The 25,354-nt window shown below is 41.9% G+C and overlaps 1 protein-coding gene across 1 annotated transcript in view; it reads right to left on the bottom strand.

Moving 5' to 3' along the window:
- The window catches only part of RAPGEF1 (Rap guanine nucleotide exchange factor 1), a 121,622-nt gene that overhangs the window by 47,464 nt on the left and 48,804 nt on the right, over positions 1-25,354 (bottom strand). The window contains exons 2-7 of the mRNA XM_065418981.1: positions 21,218-21,357; positions 14,687-14,865; positions 11,060-11,216; positions 4,162-4,250; positions 3,615-3,767; positions 1,200-1,323 (exon numbers count right to left, since the gene is read on the bottom strand). Of these exons, the coding sequence (XP_065275053.1) occupies positions 1,200-1,323; positions 3,615-3,767; positions 4,162-4,250; positions 11,060-11,216; positions 14,687-14,865; positions 21,218-21,357 (842 nt within the window). The remainder of the gene's footprint in view (positions 1-1,199; positions 1,324-3,614; positions 3,768-4,161; positions 4,251-11,059; positions 11,217-14,686; positions 14,866-21,217; positions 21,358-25,354) is intronic.

Here is a 25,354-nt window from a genome sequence, read left to right as displayed (position 1 = left end):
TGCAGCTGGCATTTCAGACAGCTCGTACTGAGATCCAGGAACGCATGTCACATGCTGTCAAAGAGAAGGCTGAGCTCTTCACTAAAACACACACCTGTTCACTACTTGGTACTGGAGCATCTTGAAGGCAACCGGACTGGGAGAGTCCCCATTAAACAGCTGTGGGTTTGCTGAGTATCTGGTTAACTAAGGCATGTACATTGGAAGGGGCGGGGGGGTGCGGGGCAGGCGGGGGCAGCTAGTGTTAAATTATAGCTTCTTTTTTAGACTGTCAGCTGTGTGTCTCTATGGTTATATCTTCACCACAGTTAACTCGAGTTATTCCTCTTGAGCTAGTCTAGCTTAAGTGAGAGCAGCCCCACTGAGAAATAACACTCGAGCGGCACAGCCTGATTGGATTAGCAGCACAGAGCGGTCGTGTTAGTGGCTGACAAGTTGAGCTAACCTGAGCTGCAGCCTGTACCCTCGATGGACCAGCCAGCTTGAGTTAAAAGCACCACCACACTGGAGTTAAGTGTTCTGGTGCGTGGGTGGAACCCGAGTTATAAATCAAGTTAACTCTGCAATGAGGACAAGTCCTTAGTTCTGTAAATCAGCACGTATATTTATAGCACTGTACCAATGACAAATAATGTCTGAGGGAAGGCAAACAACCCCCGTAGCGCCATCATTTCCTTAATTCCTCTACTACTCAGCCATTTTACCCATTACAAGCCCATTAGTGGACAGAAAACAGCTGCTCAAACCAGTCTCTTTAGGTTAACAGCTATTTTAAGATGCAAGTGCCTGCATATGAAGTTTTGAGCTCCCCACTGTACTATATGAATCATGCCACACACAGAAACTTGGGTCTTGGTAAGTTCAGCCAATCATTCTGCATACTATGTTCTGTTACAGACAGGCACGCTTGTTCTTTCGGATCACTGAAGTCCACCACAGCTCAGAACAACAGAGTTTGTAGCAATTTACTATTTAAATGGAACAGAAGCCTTAAAAAAATAAAACTATGCACATTATTGTATGAAGTTTTAGGTAGCTGAATCTCCTCTCCAAGGAAAATGTGTCCATTCCAGTTCAGTTCTTTAAAACAAGGGTTCTTTGGCAAGAGAGGAGATGGGCTGGGTGCTGCAGGAATGAAGACAGCAGCTTATTTCTTTCCAGAACACGATTCCAATGTTTTTAAAGGGTTATGCCATTACCTGTCTGTTGATTCCAATAGGTAAACTAGATCCACTGGTGGCTCGACTCATAGGTGCCACTACTGCCACTCTGGTAGGAGAAGGCGCTGACTGCCTTTTTTTAGGGGGCAATGCTGGAGGAGGGCTGCAAGACAAAAAAAAGTTCAGCTACTTCAAATACTTGATTATCAAAATGTTGCTTTGAGGCTCTAGGAGCCAGGAGTCTATCCGCCTCACCACGTTAGGGATTCTTGACCAATTTATGCACCATCTCTCAATAGAGGAGATGGTCATCCACACTCTTTCATGGTCTGTACTAGAAGGGTCTATATTCTGGCACTAGGATATAGCTGGGAAATGCCTACCTCTTATTACACTAAGGTGGTTTTATCACAGTACATGGGACAGATCTCTCTGTATGTTCAGATGTTGCTTCTAATACCACAGATAAGCTCAAGCTCTCTGGTGCCAATGAGCATGCACAAATTCTCTTTCCGGAATATGCCAGGACCTTTCACACAGAACATTCAAATTCAGAAACTACACAGAAATGTGATGGTCACTGCCAACCGCAGACCTCAACAGCAGAAGACCCTGCATGTTTCTAAATAACCACATGAGGTACATTTTCACACCACCAACTAGCATCGGTGTTATAGGGGTAAAACCTGTAACATGCACACAGCACATGCACATGCTGAAGCCTAGCGGTTTTTCCTGCTTCTCAGAATAGAGCGCAGAAACTTTCTTGTGGTTACTTTTTAAAAAGGGTAAGGACACCACAGTTAAAAATGATTTTTTCACACAGTTTGAATCCCTTTCACCAGTTTCTTAATGTGCCGAACAACACACAACTAACTGCATGCAGATTCTTCTTCTTATGTGGTATCTCCATTACTGGCGGTTTGCAACGAAGGCAGCCCATACTGTATGATCCTCTGCTAATATTTGTGGATGAACAGTTCCCTCATTCCTTTTGGTCCAAGCAAGTTTACACATCATCCACCCAAGATCTTCTTTTTCTGCCTTGTGATCTCCTGCCACCTACGTTCCCTCCAGTGCCCATAAACATGCATTACCTACTGAACCCCTTAAAACGTGTCCTGCAAATCAAATCTTTCTTTTCATGAGATCTCAGAATAGCGTGTGGTGAGTTCCAATCATCTCCAATACTTTTGTAATGGTCACACCCATGATATTTTCAGAATACTTCTGTAACACATTCATACAGATTATGGGCTGTTAAAATGCCCACTGAAATGAACAGAAAGACTCCCTTTGGTTTCAATGAGAATTGATCAAGCCTCATATGGATATAACTAACACAGCACAGGAAAATGTCATTCTTCAAGGCATTCAAGTACTTTTAAATAAGAATACTTTGCACTTACATAGTGTACACTTTCATCAAAAGATCTCCAAGTGCTTTCAAAAGGAAGTGTTAGCCTAAAATTACACATGGGGAAAGAAAGGCACAGACAAGCAAAGGGACTTGCTCAAAACAGGAATCAAGCCAGTGGCCGAGTTGGAAATAGATCCCAGGAATCCTGACTCTCAGACTCCTGTTCTTCCAATAGGCAATTCTGGATTCGCTTATTAGATGAAGACCTATTAAGCTTTCTTTATTCACAGCCGCCGCCAGATTTCCCTTCGGAAAATGTAAGCCATATGAAGTACACCAAGATACCATGGAGATGGGGGCACTATAAATACTACTAATGATAATAAAGATAGAACTATGGCTTCCTAGTACAAGGACCTGGCACCAAACACACCCTTCAGACCTAAAGATGATTTGCATGTGGATTTTAAAACTCCATTAACTTTAAAAATGTGTTGAATGGCCCAGACAAACAAGTGAAGAGGTGCATAAATTACTTCATTTATGGTTTGTTTCCTGTGATAGGACTCCTGACATTGACCTCCCCTAGATCCAAATCATGCCCCATTATGCACTGTGCTGGAGAAGTCCAATCTCCCACAAGAGCCTGCTAAAGCCAGCCTAGAGGGGGCAGCAAGGCCTGTCTCAAACACAATACAGCATTGGTCTTGCAAAGTTTCTTTAAATGTCAATTTATATTCAAATAAACCTTTAAAAAACCCAAGCCCAAAGAAATGAAGCAGGGTCACTATTCACTTCCTGTGTTGAGTAAGGACTGCTATAGTCCTGGATTTTTAAAATCCTTCCTGTCCTGCAAGGAGAGACATTTTCCGGGGACTCAATGTTATTCAGAGAATTCACCCTGGAGGGCAGGAAATGCAACATAGCAGAGAAAGAGTTTACAATGGCGAGGGTTGTATTTACAACAAGGGGACATCTATAACCAACAGAAGGATTTCTCTCATGTATAAGTTACATTGGGAAGGGCTAATGTAATAAGGTTGTATACGATAGCGACCAGCATACAAGAGAGGCAGACTGCATGTCAGGGTTACCTGTTTTCTGCCACGCGAATGCAAGGTAGAGGGGGTTTGGGAGGGGCAACCTCTTCGTCCATGGAGTCAGTCAGTATCTCAGCAGACTGAGTCATACTAGTTGTCTTGTTGAGAATCTCCATCTCTCTGTCTGTCAGGGGAAGCTCTGAGGGGCTGCAAAGCACAATTTGTAGAATGCTGTCTGCATGTGATTTATACATATACTTTAAAATACATATTTAAAAGAAATAACAGTGAAATACAAAAAATACTATCTCCAAGCAAAACTCCATATGTATCCACAATGTAAAATGCAAGTGATTTCTTGTTGCCGGATTTCAGCATCCTTCCTCATACTGAGTAGCACCTTACTCCTCAAGTAGCCCCACTGTAATCAATAGGACTCCCTGAGGAGTATGGTGCTTCCCTGAGAGAGGAAGTGCGCCAGATCCTGGCCCTAAAGCATTCAGCTACCAGGGGCAAGAAATCAACCCACACGCAGACATCAAGGTACGTGAGTGTCTGTTTATATATAAACACCCCAATCAAACATTTGTTGGTGACCCACCTGTCAGATTTACATGCTGGTAAACTGGGTTTAACTGGGCTTGTGGGAGACGGATGTTCCTGCTTCTCTATTGTGAGTCTGACCAGCTCCTATATAAAGGCAAAAAACAGCAAAAGATAACTACCATGGACCTTTGCTAAAATGTAGCACGGTAATAGTAATCTTTCTGCTCCTCTCAGGAAGCAACCTGTAGCAAGGTGTCATAGCACCAAATCTCCTCCATATTGCAATGCTAGCATACTATGAAATATTATAAGTAGCTAAAAGAAATGGCAGTGCTCCAAAGAAAAGAACACAACACATTCTGTAATGCACAAGCCTGCTTTTGTGTTTACTTACCTTGCTAATTTGCAAAATGTTGGAATTCACGATGGATCTCACCAGTCAGCAGCAGCACTTAGCAAGGACCTTCTAGACCTAGTTTCTAAACAGACAGCTTTCTCCTAATCACTGCGACCCTTCACAACCAGAGTTGCTAGTGGGATTCCTGGCTTAGATATGCCATCTTCCCTGCCTCCTACTTTTACTACTTCTCATCTTTTCACTTGAAATGGGCTTTACTAGCAACATCATTCACCCCATCAACACTAGAGACCAAGACATGGAAGAACGAGACAGTGGCACACATCTTCTTACCATGTATTTCTGCATGGATTTAAATTTCCAGTTGCAAATGAAAACACATCCAAAGTAAGAAAGTTGAGCCAAAAAGACCAGATGTCCATTTTGTCCCATGCCAGAGGAAAATGAGCCACTCTACTGTCTCCAAAAAACCAGACATGTCAAATGGGTTTCACTAGTAACTGGAGGTCGTGGACAACATCTCCTGTAGAGCACCCAAATTGGGCCTTCTTATGCCCACCTGTGTATGGGCGTCAGAGCCTTTAGATAGTGAAGCTTAAAGTGGCACGGAGGCAGCCAGCAGCCATGCACTACGCACAATCCCCTCCATCATAGAGGATTTTAAAATCAAGATTGGATGTTTTTCTAAACAATATGTGCTAGCAATTATTTTGGGGAAGTTCTCTGGACTGTGTTATACAGAAGGTCAGACTAGATGATCACAATGGTTCCTTCTGGCCTTGGGATCTATGAATCTACTAAAAACACTTAACCCAGAAGGAGCAATCTGTTCACATATAGTGAAGGAAACTTCAAAGAACTCCATTTAGTGAGAAATAAGCTAACCTCCTTCCTAAGCTCTCTGAATCATACTTCAGAGACTGGCTAATAGCACCTCAAAGGAGATGAGCCAATAACTCTGTTGAGATAAGACTATAAGGCAACCTCACTTACACTAGTGACTAATCCAGCCTCCAAATACAGATGTTCACTAAGCCACGTTATCAATTTTACGTGAAATGCAAGTAAGCCGTCAAATAACAGAATATGAATAAAGTTGAGTGTAGGACCTCACTTTGGGCAACCAATAAAAGAATGAAATTGTTTTAAGTTTTATAAATAAAGTATAGATATGTAAATATCAGAAAGTATGATTTAGTTTTCAATAGGATTCCCTTCAGCTTTCTGAGTTAAATGTACAGTTAAATTTGTTAAAAGCCCTGCCTCCTTTAATACTGTAGTTATGGAAGTTTCATGATCATATAGAGAACTTCTGTACTGTCTATCTGGCTATAACAGATAAGACTGTGGATAAAGAGATAAGGGCATGATAATCCTGAACAACAAGTCTGCTAGCAGTCAAAACAATAACTCATGCTCCAACAATGCCATTATAGTGGAGAGCACATTTTATGGCGGTTAGAGGCAGACAAACAGATCTGTTGCTCAAAGCTATAAACATGTGTCCTGGTCCAATCAGACTGGATAACTACCAGTGCTGTCAGATCATATTGGCTCCCCTGCATGTTATTCAAAGGAAGTTGCAAAGGACTAATTTTTTTAAAGCAACCTGAAATTCAGCTAACATCTGCACATCCCAATCTGATGAGTTAGAAAACAACTGTCAGTGCTTCATAAAACATGAGTAAACATGATTACAACGTCATCACCATCATCCTACTGAGGAAAAGAGTCAATTCAAGTGACTCTACAAAACCTAAACTTCCAAGGGACAACACGTGCTCAACGAGAGGAATAAACAGCAATGCACTATACATGTAATGAATATGCATCAACAAGACGATGCGCCCATTACAGACTGTTTTGGTACTGGGAGTTATGTTTACATAACTGGTTTGTGCTCAAAATCAATCTGCCTTGCGTAAGGCTGGACAGCTATCAAGAGCAGAGCAAAACACCCAGCTTTAGCGATGTCAGCCCAGGAAAGACCACATATGATGAATAAAACAGGATGCAGGAGCAGACAGAGCATGCGTGTCTGATATGGCTGGTGCTACAAAGCTGCTCCTATCTAGGACAGATGGAAGAAGAACCCCTGTAGTGAGTAGAGTTCAGTGGAAAGTGCAAGGCTCACGTCTGCCAAGGATGAAAGAAAGTCCAGGATTAAGGAAATCACTTTGGCCATAGTTAACCCCTTCTCTAACAGGCCCCTGCCCTCACCCAGGGCAGGCCATGTCTGTCTAAGTGTTAATAATTTGAACTGGGTAGCAACAGAGCTTCAGGGCTTATGACTGTATCTATAAATTACACTGTGCTGATGTACAGTGGAAACACTGCACGAAAACTGTAGTTCCCAAACACCCTCAGTTAAAGAGGAACTGCAAAGTTGCGAACATTGAGTTAATCTCAGATTTCTCTGCTGAATGTCCCCTCTGCTAAGGGTCACACAGCACAAGTTTTAACTAACCTTCTAAAAATCTGATTCCCCTCAGGCTCTGAAATCCTGCTGGCAATTCTCTTAAGAAAGTGTCATTCTGGGACATCCCAGACAAGTACCACAAATCTAAAGTACAAGAGGGAATCTTACAAAGGAGGAAAAGAATTAAAAACATACTAGTTAAAACTTATTTCTGTGTTGAGTGCCTGCATGCAACCAGGGTACTGGGGATTATTAGAGAAATATAGAATGAACTCCATTTTCATTTTAGCTTTGCAGTTTCCTTTACTATTTGTACAGAAGCACAAGGAAAAGCATCAGTGGGATTTTGGAAACTGGGATCCCAAAAGGATTTTCAGTTCCCAAATTTTAGGTTTTTTGGCAACCATGCAATGACATCATCACATCCACTACTCCTACTAGCATAGAGCTGCAAAAGGGTTGTGCTGCATCTGGCATTTCATGTACCAAGTTACGATCAAGATTGAGCGGTGACTCACTTGATTGCTGCCTTTGTGCATTCTGGACCAGATCCAATTGCTGATGAAGTCACTGGAAAGACTCCAACAGACTTCAAAGTGCTTTGGATCAGGCCCTTTATCAGGCATTTATGAGCAAGATCAATGACCACATAATGCATAAAAGAAAACTAAATGAAATGAATGGTAGTTAAACCAAAAGCTGAAATATGCCTGAGAGGCTCTTGGAACAGCAAAGGTAAGTCTGCTGATGAATTTCCTCTTTTCTCCTCCTCCACTGTGTTTAATAAACCTAACCAACTCGAGTTGAATGATGATGAGGTTTGTGTCACTGGCAACCGTTGCCACAATGCTGACAATCTCTGGAGGCTGAAAGTTAACGTGCTTAGCCAATTTTCCCCTTTCACTGCTTTATAACAAGAGACAAGCCTCTTTTGCATATGGGAATTTAGAGATCATATTAGGGGAAAACAATCTAAATTGAGGCTTTAAAGCACTGCTAAGAATATTTCAGACCATTACTGTGGAAATTAAATACCTCTCATCACATGCACTGACATGGCATAAGAGTGACAACACTTTGGAGTAGCCCATAATTCCGTTGCTCTGTTATTTCCCAGTCCCTCCAAGTCCCAAATGAACACATATCTGAATAGAGCTGTGTGAAGTTTTCCAGATAGATTATTCGAAGAAAAACAGTTTTGGTTGACCCAAAACTAGTCATAATTTGACCCAAATACTTTCAGACATTCACAAAATGGCCAGAAGAGAAGGAGGACAATGACATGGTGATGGCACTGCCGCTACTGCTACGCCTCATAACCTTTAGCCGAGTGATAAGGGCACACCCCTGAGATGTCGGAGACCTATGATCAAATCCCCACTTTGGACAAACTTTTTCAAGTCACCAAAAATTCTGAAAAATTTCAGATTCAGTTCAACCCAAACTGAAATGTTTCTCCAATTTTTTTGGAATTGTGACCAAAGCGAAAAATCAGTTATTCACCCAGCTCTAAGCCTGAGGATCCCACCATCTCCCATGTCCTTACCACAAAACTCCAGTCAAGCATTAAAAGCCATCCCTTTGAAACCAGTCAATGGTGCTTCAAATTTTGAAAACATTACCAAACACCACCAGGTTTTCCATACCCCTACTTTCTCCCTCCCCCGCATCCGTTAACCCAGGAGTCAGAGGCCTGAGAGTCACTCCCAGGTCTTTAGTCCATCACACAGAGGGTTAAGCAACTGGGCCAGATATGCATCAAGCTACTCCTTATCAGAACTGTAAAAAGGCTCCTGTCAGTTTTAATCATGTATAATTACTGCTATCTCTGCACTCCCTGCTACTTCAGCAAACTGGAAATTACAAAATGAGATGGATTTTTTTTTAAATGGTGTAATCATAAAAGGGAATTTTGCTTGTTATAAATAACCAAACCTGAGATGAACACAGCAAATAACAATACAAAGGAGCAGGCTGTCCCAAGCATGATACTGAGAATGAAGAGGGAAGTAAGCACTAAAATGTAGAACTGGGATTTGATGGAGATTTTACTAATGTTACAGAAATTGCTCTGGGCAGTAGAGAAGTGTCCAATTTCTCACTTCCTGCTTCCAGATACCATGGTCATCTTGGCTCTTCTAAAATAACTCCCCACTTCCCACACAGTAAGAGATGCTTTCACGTCTCTTACACGCACTTACACTGAAACTCTGTCTTCTTTCTAGCCAAGAGTACAGATACCAGATATTTAAGGTAATGGTTTAAATTAAAACCAAATTGGTATTTCTATGCAGTGTGTCTGCACACACAACTCTTATCTATACCTGTGCAGTGACACAGGTCTGCACAGGACGAGTCTCGCCACACACACACACACACACACACACACACGTATGTACGTACGTCAAAGTCTGCACAGGACTATATAGATCTGAACAAGGTCACAGCCAGTGTTTCGCTGCCTCCCCTATTTGTTGGGCTGTTTGGATACTATGGGGCAGATCCTTAAGAGGTGAAAATTGCCCCAGTGCCATTGAAGTCCAGGGAGCTCTGACAATTTACACCAGCTGAGGCTCTGTCCCTACAGTTCTACACCCAACCTTTTCCCCTCCCATCCCACTCTGAGAATTAAACACCCATTTTAGGTGATATTTGGTGCCTAAGTTTAAGAGGCATACCATGCAGAACAATGCTGGAAATTTGACTTCTCTGGATGATGGGAATATTTTGTTTCAAATAAATAACTTTAAAAGCCTTCAGAACTAATAGGATTATTTTTACTAACTAAAGTGCATGACATGAAAGATGGATGCTCAGAGCAGCACGCCAACACTTCTGGCGATGACCAAAGTCCAAGAGATGCAATTCACTTTCACACAGAGTTCCAAGCAACAGAAACTAAGCCAAGTTTGAGTACAATAAAAAGATGGCAGCGTGACCCAATAGACAGAGCATCGGATGGGGACTCAGGAGACCTGGGTTCTATTCCTGGCTCTGTGACTGGCCTGCTGGGTGACATGTGCAAGTTACTGCCACTCTCTGTTCCTCAGTTTCCCCATCTGTAAAATGGGGATGATGATACTGATCTCTTTTGTAAAGTGCTTTGAGATCTACTGATGAAAAGTGCTATATAAGAGCTACATATTAATTAATTATTACTATATGATTTTCTAAGGAAATAAGAATGAGTTAAGTGGATCAGCTGGAATAAGAACCTACCCCAACTGTACCTCAGTCCTTGATCCTTTAAACAGACCTTTAGAGGTCTGATTCAGTTTGGCATAAGAGGCTTAATTCCCTCTTTCTGCACTTAAGATGTCCCTGCCTTTCAAAATACAGTTCCAACACATATGACAACCTCTTTGCTAGTGCCCGGGGGCCTCTGATGAGAGACCCTGAACATAAAGTATTCAATTAAGAAAAGCTCCAGGGGGTTCAAACATCTAATTCAAGGGTGGTAGGACCCAGCAGAGAGGCTGCTAGAGTGATTGGGCTGCACCACATCAGCAAAGGTGGGGAAAGGCCTGGGACGTGGTAAGGAGAAACATGGATGACAAAAGTCTATTGGGAGGTGGGAGGCATGCTAGTAGCTTTTCCAGGCAGAGATGGGAGAAGGGGTGTCCCAAGAAGGTCACACACAGGATATAGAACTTTCCACTGCTTAGGCAAACCAAACCTCCAAAACAATCGACCGTCGCCTAGCTCGTCACCAGCCCCCAGTGACAAGGAATTGCAGCATCATACTACTGATTCAGACCTTTTCATTAATGTTAAAGGTGGAGGTTGGCATCTTTGATTCTCTCTGAGCATTAAAGGGAAACATTTCCATTACCCTTTGTCTAGATAGAAAATATGTGAACTCCAACCTGTAAGCTGCATGCGGAATGGGGAAGGCTCACTAAAAATTTAATACAATAAAGGTTCATTGCTTCTGGCAGTCCATCAGCATGCATTGTTGCGCTAACCATTTGTGCTGATCCTTAAGGAATGCATCAGATAAGGCAATCTCATTTACGCTGTAGTAGATATCTGAGATAAGAATTTATTCATGTCAAGAACAGGATTTTTATGTTTTACATGCTCCTAAAAACTGTTGTCTTTATCCTCCAAATAAACCTTTTAGAAAAGATGAATACCTTATACTATCTATAGCATGCAGTATCTAGCATATCATACCTTGACTCCGTCCAGAACAGCTTTTATGACACTCTTCACTGTGGTCACCATCTCCTTGTCTTCTGAGTTCACCCCCTCCAGCATCACCTGATCAGACCAACGAATCAGATTTCCCAGACTCTGGTACACACGGCTATAGCAGGAAGAGATGGCAGAACTGGAGGGGAAAAAATGAGTTCAAGAGATAATAAAATGAAAATATGGCACAATTATCTTAATAGAGAAATTACTGCCGATCCCACAATTTATTTTTAAACAAATGTTGTGTGTTAGCAAAAGGTAAAAATTCCACTGTGCCCTATTTCAATTTCTCTTCTGTTAACTCCCTCTTCTGGAATTTGTGTTTACGTAGGCCCACGATGACACATGGATTTCACGTCTTTTCCAGTCACACTACTAGTTCTCAAGTAGCTGTTGAAACAATGGTATTAAGGTATGTTTTCATAATTCTGAGAATAAGTTTCTCACTGTTCTTAATCCTTGGAAATGTGGAACTAAACTTGCGTTCCTTGTGAAAAGTTTTCTTCCGACACTGTGTGCGCACAACAGTTTGGTTCTGAATGCTCTGAGTGAATGAATTTCAGTTTTGAATTTTTTAAAGGTAGAATAGCACTAAAGCCATTTTTGTGAAGAAGAAAAAAAACGATTATTGGAAAAAGGAAGAACTAAATAAAATTGTAACAAAACTACTTATAAGGTTTTGCTCTACCAGCTCTGAAAATGTCCATTTCACTAATAAACAAGGTGTGCTGACACTTTATGATGTTCCAATAAAGACCTAATAGTCATTTTTAACAAACATGTTAATTTGAAGCTTCATCACAAACAGGAAAGATGTTTTCAAGATACATCAGGACAACAGAGGGATGTGGTCCTGCAACCCCGACTCTCATAAGTATTCCCAATTGCCTGATTCTGCTGGTGTCTCTCCAGTGATTTAATGATTGGCGTTATTGAGAGGAGAATCAAGCCCATAAACTTCAATGAGATTCCTTGGGTGAATGAGGTTTGCAGAATCAAGCCCTAGGTGGGTAATGAACTATTCTAAAACTTCAAAGGGAGGACTGCAAAGAATGGAGAGTACATTTTTCAGAACTATGGTGCTTGTCAGTATTCTGTCTTGTTTCAAGAGAAGTTAGCTGGGAAGTAGATGTTTTCTAAATAGGTCCCTCCCCTGACTCTTTCCAAGGCTTTGATTTCTTTACCATTAATCTTCAATCCACTTCCTTCTAAGAAGGCAGTAATTGAAAAGCCCACTTTGTACTAGATGTAATTTTTTTCCCCCTTGATGCAAACGCTTCCCTGAAAGCCAAAAAGGAATTCAACAACAATTGGATGGCTTTCTTGCACAACAACCCATCCTCGCACATTTTTCTTGAGGGGGATTGAACATCAAAATCTCCTTTTGTGCCTTGCCACTACTTGAAAGGAGTAAGATACGTAGGTACAGCATGAAAGGGCGCTGCTTAATGAGACTGCCAAATCCTCACTTACTGAATGGGGCTAAACTCGCTAGAACATGCATACAGGATTCCTGCCCTAACACACTGTCTACTGGAGGAGGTCATTACTCAGTGAAAAAGACCACATGACTATAGCCCATATTGATCATGGAAGCTCCCTGCTGAAAGGCTAGATTCCGACATCCAGCTCCCAGATCTCCTCATCTAACTGCCTGGGGTTGAGAGGGCAGCTCAGAGGGTATTTGTGTTCCTAGACATATTCTCTATTTCAATCTCCCCAGTAAGGTAAACTAATTCAACACATGCCCTGTGGAGACATGAATCAGAAAATGATTGACTACACAAAGATGACATTTTCTATCCTAAAGATACTCACTGACATTTTACATGATCTCTTGACACAAGTTAGGGGACTTTTTATTTGATTAAGTGAAAGCAGGTGCTTGTCAGGAATTTAATGGCTGTGGGAAACTTGATAGCAGCCAAAGGAACTCTGGGTCTCAAAAAACCTGAACAATATTCTATTTTCAACAGCTACTGCTCTCTGTAGCTCTACAAACTAAACCTAAAATGGTACTCCTTTACCTCAGCTGCCACTCTGATCTTTATCCATTTTCTCCCGACCCGTCGTAATGGCCAGGTACAGTAGGAACACCTTTGTCTACAGGCTGGCTCCACTCCTACCAGCTGTCCTTTTCCTTTCACAAGGCCTTACTGTGCCTGATTTATGCAAATAAGGACAGGTTTAACCCATGTTCTTTCATACAGGAGTGATACCTCTCCTAAACTAGCGGAAGTTAATAACCAAGTGCCAAATTCAGTTTTGCTCTAACTCCAATTAAGTTAATTCTGCCCCAGATGTTCCCTCACTAAACCCAGTTAAACCCTAGACTCTGAAGGCTCTCAGCAGAGCAGGTAGTAACACCCTACTGTGGGTCGCTTTAGAGTGTGGTGCTGTAAGGGATACGGTCATTTCTTCATCACTGAAGATCACACCACCTCTTTTTCCTGCCAGCCTCTGAGACTCATCAGTAACTGAGGCTTCACAGGGGGTAGCAGCAATAGTTAACCAGACAGCTTTTCAAAAATGCTCTTGAAAATAAAACCAAAGAGGCATTCTATATGAAAACGTAGTTGCATTTGGAGATATTCAATGGGAAAATACACAAGAACAGCATGAAATCTCTCAGGATTGCAGGACTCACACATCTGCATTTTCCAATATATTTTTGTGCTGTTTTGTTTATACAACATTATTTAATGGTGGGTTTTGTTGCAGTTTGTTTTCCAAGCAGCTGCTCCAGAAGTCTGGACAATTATGTGATCTAGCAGATATAGCTCTGGCCTGTGGCTTGAAGAGTCCACAGTTCTTATAATCCAAGCTGAGCTAGTGGCCTTGGCAAGTCACTAGATTTCTTCTGGCCTCAAACTCACTGTACAACTGCATAAGATTTAATGTGGAATTGAGTCACAGATAATCTACTAAAGAGGAATGTACACCCTGGAATGAATTCAGACCCTGTATTGTTCTGAAGTCAACGGAGTTGCATCTGCTTACACCAGGTCTGAATTTGACTCAACAAAGTCCAAATAGGCAATTTACAATACGTGTCGAAGACTTCTCTAATGCAGAGGTGGAAGAATTTCACCCATAAAGGAAATACCTTGTGGATGTGCTCACTTGCAGCCAAAAGCTGTCTGCCCTCATTGCTTTTGGCTTGCTAATGACACTAGCCCCAGTGAGAGCACAGCATCCGATGCAGAATCTCTGTGAATGTCAGCTGCCTGCTACCAAGCAATGAACTTTCTTCCACTAAAAGTCTCTGCTGTTTGGAACCATGCCCCACATCCCTGTCCTCTCCCATTTCAAACTCACTTCTAGGAATCAATCATTCCTTCTTCTCACAAACCAACTCTTTTTGCTCTCTCTTTCCTAATCTGCCGTCCAATATCTGGTTTGTTTTATCTACTGTATGTTGTAGTCTCTTTGCAGCAGGGAACTTGCCTTTAGACTTATGTTTGAAAGGTGCTTGTAAATCAGCCACTGTTTTTTACTAATAATTAGCAAGAGCAGCATTTCATGCCACTTGTGTGCCATAATTTTTCAAAACGATACAAATTGCCTGGCATTGCCCCATCACAATCCCCCCAAAGGGAAACTCACCTTTGCTGAATCCGTGGGTCTACTTGGACCAGCGGTAAGATGGCCTCCAGCACTTTACTTGCTGAACCTGGCAGCATCTCCAGTACTTTCTTGTCAATTGCCATTTTGTCCACAATGGTTTTAAAATAGCGCAATGCACTTACAACCTCCTTTTCCTTCTCCTCAAGCCAAGTTAAATTCTAAAGGAAAAAGGTTGGGGATAGAGGGGAAGAAGAGATTACAGAATGTCTTTTTTTTAAAAAAGTTATTTTAATTCACCTGGTATACAGTGAAACCAACAATGCGCAACGATGTAACTTCTGCGTTAGAGGCACACATGGGCTTTCCCTCTCCACAAACTTTTCCAAGTTTAATCCCAACTCTCCTGGGAAAATAATCAGTATCTTATTTATTCATAGCAAAGATTTTGACTTTTTATTTTAATGGGCAAGTTCTGAGAAAGATTTTGGGTACAAACTGAAATTCAGCTCAGTCATTTTTAAGCAAAGCTCTCACCTTATTGATGAATTATCACACTGCTTTGGAGTCAGCAGAGACAAAGAGAGCCTGTGCTTTCCAGGTGAGACATGCACACGTGCTAAGAGCAGATTGCAAGAATGATTCAAGGAAGGGGAGATGGCAACAGCTGGTTTCAGTACAGTAGGGATTTTTCCAATCTGATCACAACTCTATTTACTTGAATTAAGTAAGGGAATGGAAACACAGTGTGTGCCCCATTTTTAAATCATAAAACAAAAATTATTTTCAAGTGGCCAATGGTTAGGTAACAACTCTGCTCTTTGAACCTTGCTGATCTTCCCTTTTGTAGGGGTTTAATAATAGAAAAAGATGCAATGTAGTGTAAACACATTCAGGGTAAAATTTTCAAACCTAAGTGATTTAGGAGCACAAGCCCCATTGGGTTTCATTGGAAGTCGGGGGCCAGAATGATTCAGTTGCTTTTGACAATGGGGCTTAGGCGCTTTTGAAAAATGTTACTTCGAGTCATTTTAGTGCAAGCGGTCATCCAACGAAAAAAGCGAGAGAATTAGATCATAGAACAGATCAGATCATAGAATATCAGGGTTGGAAGGGACCTCAGGAGGTCATCTAGTCCAACCCCCTGCTCAAAGCAGGACCAATCCCCAGAGAGATTTTTGCCCCAGATCCCTAAATGGCCCCCTCAAGGACTGAACTCACAACCCTGGGTTTAGCAGGCCAATGCTCAAACCACTGAGCTATCCCTCCCCTGATTAATTCCACAATCAGGCAAACCCCCAAAACAAATAAGATCAAAACCAAACTCCTATATTTTCACTTCCATCACTGATATTTACAATGATAAATATGTGTCCAGTCCTATCCCAAGTAATCCTACTAACTTCAATAGGGCTACTCATGTGAGTAAGGGCTCCAGTCTGACCTTCCATTCATAAATAAAAAGCCCTATTCACTTAGCAATGCTGCTGGAATGAAGGAAATCATTCATTTTCCCATGGGGATGAACTGTCACACCACAAATGAGAGATTTTGGCATCAGTGAATGAATTGGGCAGGAATGAAGGGGTCAACTGGAAAAAGCTTAGAGAATGCCTCCAACATCTGGCACTCAGCAATTTTGGAAAAGGAAATTCAGAAGTGGCATATGACAGTTTAATGGAGTTCTGGTAAAGGATATTTTTTAAAGTTTGCCAGAGCGTGCCTAAGGGTCTATTACTGCTGGCAGTAAATTCCTGAGGGGGAGATCTAAATTAACTACTAAACATTGCTAGTAAAGGAGCAGAGAGCTTAACAGAGTCAGGTTTCATCCATTATCCCTTCAGCAAATTCAGCTTCAGGAATTAATGACCTATGGGCATTGTGTCCTCCCCATGTCCCATCAGCTGTTAAACTGCAGCTTTCCTGAAAAACGGGGCCAGCAGACCAAACTACTTCGGATGAGACATTCGTAAGCAGCACTGGCTAGTAACATGAACTTGGTCCCTTAGCTTTATTTCAGCTGCTGTTCCAACTGACCTGACCTTACAGAAGGCAAGCTTAAATTTCCATGCATGTTATAGCATCATTAGGCAAGTTCTAACACCAACTTTTATTATTATTTAATACCTCTTATATAGCAACTTTTAATCAGTTGATCTTAAAGGGCTTTGCAAAGGAGGTCAGTACCATTATCCCCATTTTACAGATGGGGAACCTGAGGCACAGAGGTGAAATGACTTGCCTAATGTCTACCAGCAGGCCAATGGCAAAACTGGGACTAGAACTTATGTTCCCTTAGGCCCAGTCCAGTCCTCTATCCCCTTAGCCACTCTGCCTCCTTTTCTTCTTCTTCATCCTCTTGCACCACCAGGTGCATAGGGTGTCCACCAGTTTCCAGAGCTACCAACCACATCCCTCCCAGTTGGCAGATGGGGATGTGTCCACATTTGGGCAGCGCGGAATAATGAATAAGGAACCGTGGACCGAAGGTTGTGCATGGGGCTGATAACCCTATCACATAAAACAAACTTACCACAGAAACAAACACCAGGTGTCATACTGGTATGCAGCAGGCTCGAACAAGAGATCAACTTCATGTGAAGAATATGAAGCCAAATCCATCAACATGACACTCAGAAGCCTGAACAGACCAGCACAAGCCCAAAACAAATGGTGGAAACTCTGTCTTCCCTGGGGTTAATTATAAATCTAGAGACAAGGAATCACGGGCAATGATGTGTACAGAGAGAGCTGGTGGGATGGATATTGATTAATGCTTCTAAAATGTCTAAATGCTCCAAGGCATTATGAGCTATAGCTTAGGCTCATCCACCAAATATCCCTACAGTCAAGGTGGGTGAGTAGGGGGTCCCATCCTTATTGCTGCAGGGGACTTGAACTAAGCTCTTATTTCAAATTCCACTTGTGGTGGACCTGCCCCATAAGTGAATTTATACTGGCAAGAGAGCAGATAGATCTACAATGGCTGGAATTACTAAAACAGCAGTTCCACTTGCTCCAACAATTTCCATTTGGGGCATTAAATTGGATGGATTTACTACTCAGCCAAACCAATAAGTCCCTTCACCCCCGCACTTGATTGACACATGCAGATATATCATTGCATGATTTTGGAAGGTTTCCCTTAAATAATCATTACAAATGCATTATGTATGAGCTACAGCTGACCTAGAAAGGGTTAGGCACTCAGATACTTTGGTGATGAGCGCAGTGTAAGAACCTATATAGAACTGAATAGGCTACAGTGACAGCATACATTTGACTATTCGATCTGGAATAAACCATCCTTTTAATACTTGGATAGGTTTTTGCTATATTCTTGAATTTACACTTAATCTTTTGGTACTGTTGCTTCTACTCTAGCTAGATTATCTACTGTAAGTGTGTAGGAGACTTAGCCTCAGGATTTAAAGAGACAGAGTACATGCATAGATATGAAATCTACTCAGTCAGGTCTGTCTTTTGACATCATGTATCAGGAAAATCTCTCATTTGTCAGCTTCTCCTTATATTCCATCTAGACTCTGTAATAATGACCCAGTGGCACCCTTTCCTCCCCCCACAAAGCTAATCAGTTGGCTACCATCAAACTAATCAATTAGCTGGAGACAGTCATTAAAATGGATTAGGACTGAGCCAGAGATCAACATTTCACAAGTCACAAGGTTTACAGTTTAAATACAGACCAACAATAGCCAATTTACCCAACATGAACAGCAACTCAGCTATCTTTCCTATTGAGCAATTACTGCAAGTGAGATTTATTTTCCCCATAATGCAATTCCAGCACCTAGATTTGTAACAAATATTTTTACATGTTCAGCAGATTCCTGGTCAGTCATTCCCCAATATTGCTCTCTCAGCTCTTTGGGGGAAATAATGCAGAAGAAACTTGCCTTTCATTCATATGCAAATATATATATTTTTTCTATTTCGAATATGTTTTAATCTGTTTGTGGTCAGATATCAATTAAAAGGAAAGGCTATGACACTGTTTTACATGCATGTCAGTGAATCAATCAATACAAATAAAATAGCGCAAATTCTCCCCAGTAAATAGCCCATTGGATTGTACACAGAGCTCAAAAATGCTCTGCATAATAACCCTTGAACTAGTCACTATGTATTAACTTTCTTATAATCTCCTTGGAATAAATAATATAATCTCTAAGGAGGATTCGACAATTAAAAAAAACAAAACCACCATTGTGGAATAGACCATATTCTCTTATTAGTCATATTCTGCTCTCTAGATATCAGATTTACTTTCAGTACAACTTATTCTGCTCGTCAGTCTTCTCTCTCTTATCTCCTAGTCCCCCTCTGTCCTGTCCACCAATGGAAAGGCTCAGTTGAGAAAAAAATTACAAAGATTTTTGGAAAACAATTTTTTTCCCATTTACAGAATGGTTACTGCTCTAATGGACACCTAAAGTAAAAAGTTGTATCATAGAATTCAATGGCAGAGCTCCAATATGAGTAGGACCTGGTAACATCACCACAGTGGGGGCCCAGATGAGTCCCCATAATAAACCTCCATTTTGTCATGGCCATTACATTAATTCAAAGCTGAAACTTGGCAGATGGTTGCTTTTTTAAGACAACTATTAGGACTGGTTTGAATTTTTCTGTGCTGGTGTCACAAAGATTTCTTTGGTTTCTGTACAATTTGGGATCTGCGTGAAAATTTGCACTTTCTTGGCTGCAGGGCACCACATAAGTACCAATACATTTTCATCTTAGCAAGGCAGCTCTCAAGGATGATTGTAAACAAGCTGCCCCAATCTCTCTCTCTCTCTCTCTCTCAAGTAATAGATTGTACCCTTTTCTCAACAAGAGGGCTGCTACAGGCCCATTCTTTCCTTCTCTCACTCTGAGGATGAGTGTATTATCCTCTCTCCTTAACAGTCTGCTGTGAATGCTCTAGCACAGGGGTGGGCAAACTTTTTGGCCTGAGGGCCACACTGGGGTTCCGAAACTGTATGGAGGGCTGGGTAGGGAAGTCTGTGCCTCCCCAAACAGCCTGGCCCCTGCTCCCTATCCGCCCCCTCCCACTTTCTGCCCCCCAACTGCCCCCCTCAGAACCCCCAACCCATCCAACCCTGCTCCTTGTCCCCTGACTGCCCCCTCCCAGGTCCTCCCGCCCCTAACCACCCGCCCAGGACCCCACCCCCTATACAATGCCCCCCTGCTCCCTGTTACGACTGCCCCAACCCCTATCCACAACCCCGCCCCCTGACAGGCCCCCCCGGGACTCCCACGCCTATCCAACTGCCCCCTGCTCCCTGTCTGCCCCCTGGGAACCCTTGCCCCGATCCAACCCCCCTGCTCTCCGCCCCCTTACCATGCCGCTCAGAGCACCAGGACTGGCAGCCGCGCTGCCCAGCCGGAGCCAGCCATGCCACCGTGCTGCCGGCAGGAGCTCGCAGCCCCGCCGCCCAGAGCGCTGGCGGCATGGCAAGCTGAGGCTGCAGGGGCAGGGGGACAGCAGGGGAGGGGCCAGTGGCTAGCCTCCCTGGCCAGGAGCTCAAGGGCCGGGCAGGAGGGTCGCGGGCCGCAGTTTGCCTGCCTCTAATCTAGCACATCTTCCCAAGATGCAGACACCCTGCCTCCACTGCAAAATCCAGCCAGGAGAATGAAAACCCAAGTCTTCCATATGGTGATGAAGAGTACTAGGATACAATTACCTTATCTCATTTTTAGACACCACTCAACCCCACTGTATAAATCCTACTGTACCTCACTAGGAATAAACCAAACAAGTTAGTAAAGGTGGTATGGTACACTGAATTGGTCTCTCAACAGCAACTGTGGGGCTTGCAAGTTACCACAAGTAATCCCAGTTGTTCTTAATAACCTGGGACTGAATTCTACATCTGAAACCTGGAAATCTCAGCAATACTAGAGCTAAATTCTTCTGTCTGCTCAACCAGGTCAGAATGAGAGTGGAGGCAATACTTTGGTAGCCAACTGGCTATTGCCTCCTGAAAGAAAGGCAATCTCGATTCTTATAAGGCTTGAAATAGCTAGCCTAGGTTTGAGGAAGGGTGGGCTGAAAGTCAGCAGCTGTTTGAATACATCTGTTTGACTCACTCTGTTGAGGTCACCAGAGATTGAGGACATCTTTGGACAGGCTTCAAGGATCTGCTTGCATTTTAATGGAACACACCCTGAAGTCAGGCAGTGATTTGGAAGTTGTAAGCATAACTATAGGGTGTGTGTGGGGGGGGAGGGAATGTCAGGCCATAAACTGCATTCCATAACGAGTCATTTCAATGCTCATGGAAGAAACATTCATCAAGATCTCAAAAGGAAAGTTATGTGTGTCTCTAGTCAACTACACTACATACAAAGGACCATCTATATGGTTATCCTGGAAAGGAGCTCTGAAGAGTACCTCAGGAAACTAAAATTCTTTGAAGGAAAAACAGCCCCATGCACTGAGAGCAACATTGCCAGAGCAGCAGATTTCAGTATAGTTACAGTACAGACTATTCAACAGGCAGGGAATTGGCAAGACTGTAACCAAGACAGTACCATTCAGCTGCTTACTTTGTTCACTGGCTTCTCTGGGGTTTTCACCGTCAGGTCAGCCTGTTTTCCTTTCTTTGATGGCGTTCGCTTTATTTTTGGTGAATGAAACTTGTCCATCAACTTCATGGTGAAAGAGGAGAGATGGGAGCGCTGAGAATCTGGAAAGAAGCACACGCAGATGCATTATTAGGCTGGAGTAGATTTTTTGGGGAACAGGCAGGTTGTGTTACAAAACTATCTAGAAGAGCAGACTGTGAATACAAAACAGCACTGATAGAATTCTAACTATATTTCCAAGTGTAATAACCACCACCAGTCTCTGTTTCGCCCCAGACACAGCTATTCTAAAATGCAGAGAAAAAGACATTGGGGCTGCTTTTCCTCTTCTACATCAGGATCAGAGTAATAATGATAGCTACTTCTTATACAGCGCATTTTTATCAGTAGATCTTAAAGTGCTTTACAAAGAATGGCAATATCATTACCCCAATTTTACAGATGGGGAAACCGAGGCACAGGAAGTGACTTGCCCAATGTCACCCAGCAGGCCCGTGGCAATGCTGGGAACAGAAGCAAGGTCTCTTGAGTTCCAGTCCATTTGTCTATCCCCTAGGACACATGGCCTTTGAATGGTTTTGTATGAATAGTTTGTCCAGAAACCTGGATCTTCATATCTCCAAAGGGTTTCAGTTTAAACAGTGGCCTACACGTCAGGGTGAACCATTAGAACACAAGGAGTAGATTGCTTCCAGACATGTACACCCTAAAGCAGTTTAATTAGAGGAATGAGTAAAGTAGCTTCCTCATAGGAGGACACATTTTTCATTGGGGAAATCAACTTTTTTTCAGGTTTGTGAGTGTCTGAAAAATGGAAGGCTCAAAGCTCTATGATGCTGTCACACAGATTTTCTGATGAGATTTTTTTTTAACTGTTTAGCTGTGCTGCTAAATAGAACAGAGTTTATAAGCTGCCTTCCTGGCAGTGAGCAACTTGGATTGTACTTTGAGCAAACAGCATTTGAATAGGAAAGGTATGAATTGCTCTTGCAATGAGCCAGACAACTCAGACAGCAAACAGTAAACTTGCCTTCAAGTACATTATCTGCAAAAGTAAACCCTTTCCCTTGCCCTTTCGGCTTATCTGGGAATTGACTGCATTGGTCGTAATGAATAACAGCGACATCTCCCATGTGTGTAGTGCTGCACCTTCTCGTTAGCGTGGAGACTACAAATAGACTAGGCTGCTGAGTCAAATCTAGCATTCAGCAGCTAAATACCACATAGCTGCATTAGCACTGCTTCTACATTCAGAAAGCACTAACCACAACTCAGGGGAAAGAACCTGGGCTTACCGCCTCCCTTTAAAGAGAATTAAGCATTACTAACTATCATCAGGAAGGCAGATTTTAGTCTCTTCTGTTCCCACCTTCACCAGAGCAAAAACTCCAACTAATGAAGTCATGTGTCACAATTTTACAGGCACCCTGTTAGCTGATGCTCAGTGGTCACTGGTTACCATCTATTCTAGTAGAGTAACTGGATCTCTAGTAGCTGCCTCCTGTCAGTACTTAAGTCTGAACACAAATGTGCCACTCCACACAACATTCTAGGGACACTATCAGGCCAAAAATACACGCTCTGTGGAAATAAGCTTTTACAAAACCTCAGACCAAGAGAAATATTTCAATCAAATTTATCTTAAAAACCTCAGTAAAAATTGGGTCCCCCCAACATACAGACACACACACTCTGTAGTGTGTGCAACCTAAACATTACAGCATGCTTGCTAGTGCAGGAGAAACTGAAATTGACTAGACAAAGTAGGGGAGAAAAGCGAGAAACTGACCAGTCTATGCTCCTTGTCTAAGTTCATAAAGTTGCAAAATATAAAGCAGCATATATGGTGAAAAATAAAATTTAGCATCAGAACATTGCAGGAATTTTTTTAAACTTAAGGCTCTTCCTATTTTTCAAATTTAGGTAATTAGTACAGGCATCCAAACCCAGATTAAGCAGTTTAAATAAAAGTGGACTAATTATCAAAGTTGCTGAGTCCACTCAGCTCCCATTAATTTCAGTGGGTCATCAGCATCTCTGACAATCAAGTCACTTATTTAGGTGCCTAATCTTAACTAATTAAATTTGAAAATTTGGACCTAAGTTATTAGGATTTTAAAATGTCCAGTGTATCTTTGAATGGTCCATAAAAACATCTTTCAACTTTCCAGCCTCATTTTCATATACCAATTAACTCAATCAATAAATGCAAAGTAATGCATGTTGGAAAACATAATCCCAACTATACATATAAAATGATGGGGTCTAAATTAGCTGTTACCACTAAAGAGAGAGATCTTGGAGTCATTGTGGATAGTTCTCTGAAAACATCCAATGTGCAGCAGCAGTCACAAAAGTGAACAGAATGTTGGGGATCATTAAGAAAGGGATAGATAATAAGACAGAAAATATCATATTGCCTCTATATAAATCTATGGTATGCCCACATCTTGAATACTGCATGCAGATGTGGTCGCCCCATCTCAAAAAAGATATATTGGAATTGGAAAAGGTTCAGAAAAGGGCAACAAAAATGATTGGGGTATGGAATGGCTTCCGTATGAGGAGAGATTAATAAAATTGGGACATTTTAGCTTGGAAAAGAAATGACTAAGGGAGAGTATGATTGAGGTCTATAAAATCATGACTGGTAAGAAGAAAGTAAATAAGGAAGTGTTATTTACTCCTCCTTATAACACAAGAACTAGGGGTCACCAAATGAAATTAATAGGCAGCAGGTTTAAAACAAATAAAAGGAAGTATTTCTTCACACAACGCACAGTCAACCTGTGGAACTCTTTGCCAGAGGATGTTGTGAAGGCCAAGACTATAACAGGGTTCAAAAAAAGAACTAGATAAATTCATGGAGGATAAGTCCTTCCATGGCTATTAGCCAGGATGGGCAGGGATGGTGTCTCTAGCCTCTGTTTTCCAGAAGCTGGGAATGAGAGACAGGGAATGGATCACTTGATGATTACCTGTTCTGTTCATTCCCTCTGGGACACCTGGCATTGGCCACTGTCAGAAGACAGGATACTGGGCTAGATGGACCTTTGATCTGATCAAGTATGGTCATTCTTATGTAACAGTGGAAGGAAAGAAGGAATGAAAGAAAGAAACCTACTAGATAAAGCGGCGTGAGCTAAAGAAATCCAATCAATCGATTAGATAGCAGATTCAACTTTCCAAGAAAGGTTTAGTCAGTCACTCACTCATAACTTCAGAAAGCTAGGAGGTCAGAGTTAAGATCTTTTAGAAACTAAAAATAACTATCTATTGTTCCCATAGGAGAGGGGTGTTTAAACTAAACATAAATTTTGAAAAGCTGATTTTGACAGGTCAAATTACATCTCTCTCCCTTCCAGTAACACAGGGTTTTTTTTGTGGGGGAGTAAGACCATTCAAGCTATAACTATAATATACAGCTTTACAATACAGGCAGAATATTCAGCTATTCATATTCAGAACATGGGAGGCACCACCTGTTATATTCCTTCATCCACACCAATCACTCAAGTAAATCAGCAAATGAAAAGGAAAACCCCACTTCCCCAGCCCTCAACCAATAAAAGACACCATATGAGAACCTCATAACCCAAGTCTGGTTCAATGCAACAAGCAAGCGTACCCCAGGAGTGACACCAGTGAAGTCAGAGATCAGTTTGATCAAATGTAGACAAAGGTTAATGTAACATAAAATTATGCCTTTTAAGGATTTTATAGAGGCCAGAAAAGTTGGAAACCAGGTTTTCAGTGTTTCTGGTGGTTCCATCCACCAGTACATTTCTGCGCATGAGACAGTGCGTGGAACAATCTATTCATTACTCAGTCCAGTTTTGTCAAACGAGCTAGATGTGGCTGGGTTCCATACATGTCACTAACAGAAAGGGCTGGACGTTTTCTTGTTATATCTTCTAAGTTAAGGCTCATGATATCTTAAAGACACCTATAAACATTTAAGTATTTAAAGACTTGGTGCCTGTGGGAAAATATTTTGTAAATATTTTGTTAATATTTTGCATAAAAACTGCATATTTTTAAAAATAATTCATTTGCTTTTGCTGCAGTATTTTATGGCATCACAACTGGTTGCTGTGG

Source organism: Emys orbicularis, chromosome 18, assembly GCF_028017835.1.
Source record: "Emys orbicularis isolate rEmyOrb1 chromosome 18, rEmyOrb1.hap1, whole genome shotgun sequence".
NCBI classification, from domain to species: Eukaryota; Metazoa; Chordata; order Testudines; family Emydidae; genus Emys; species Emys orbicularis.
The sequence above is the reverse complement of the archived record's forward strand: the minus strand, read 5'-3'. Positions and strand labels throughout refer to the sequence as shown.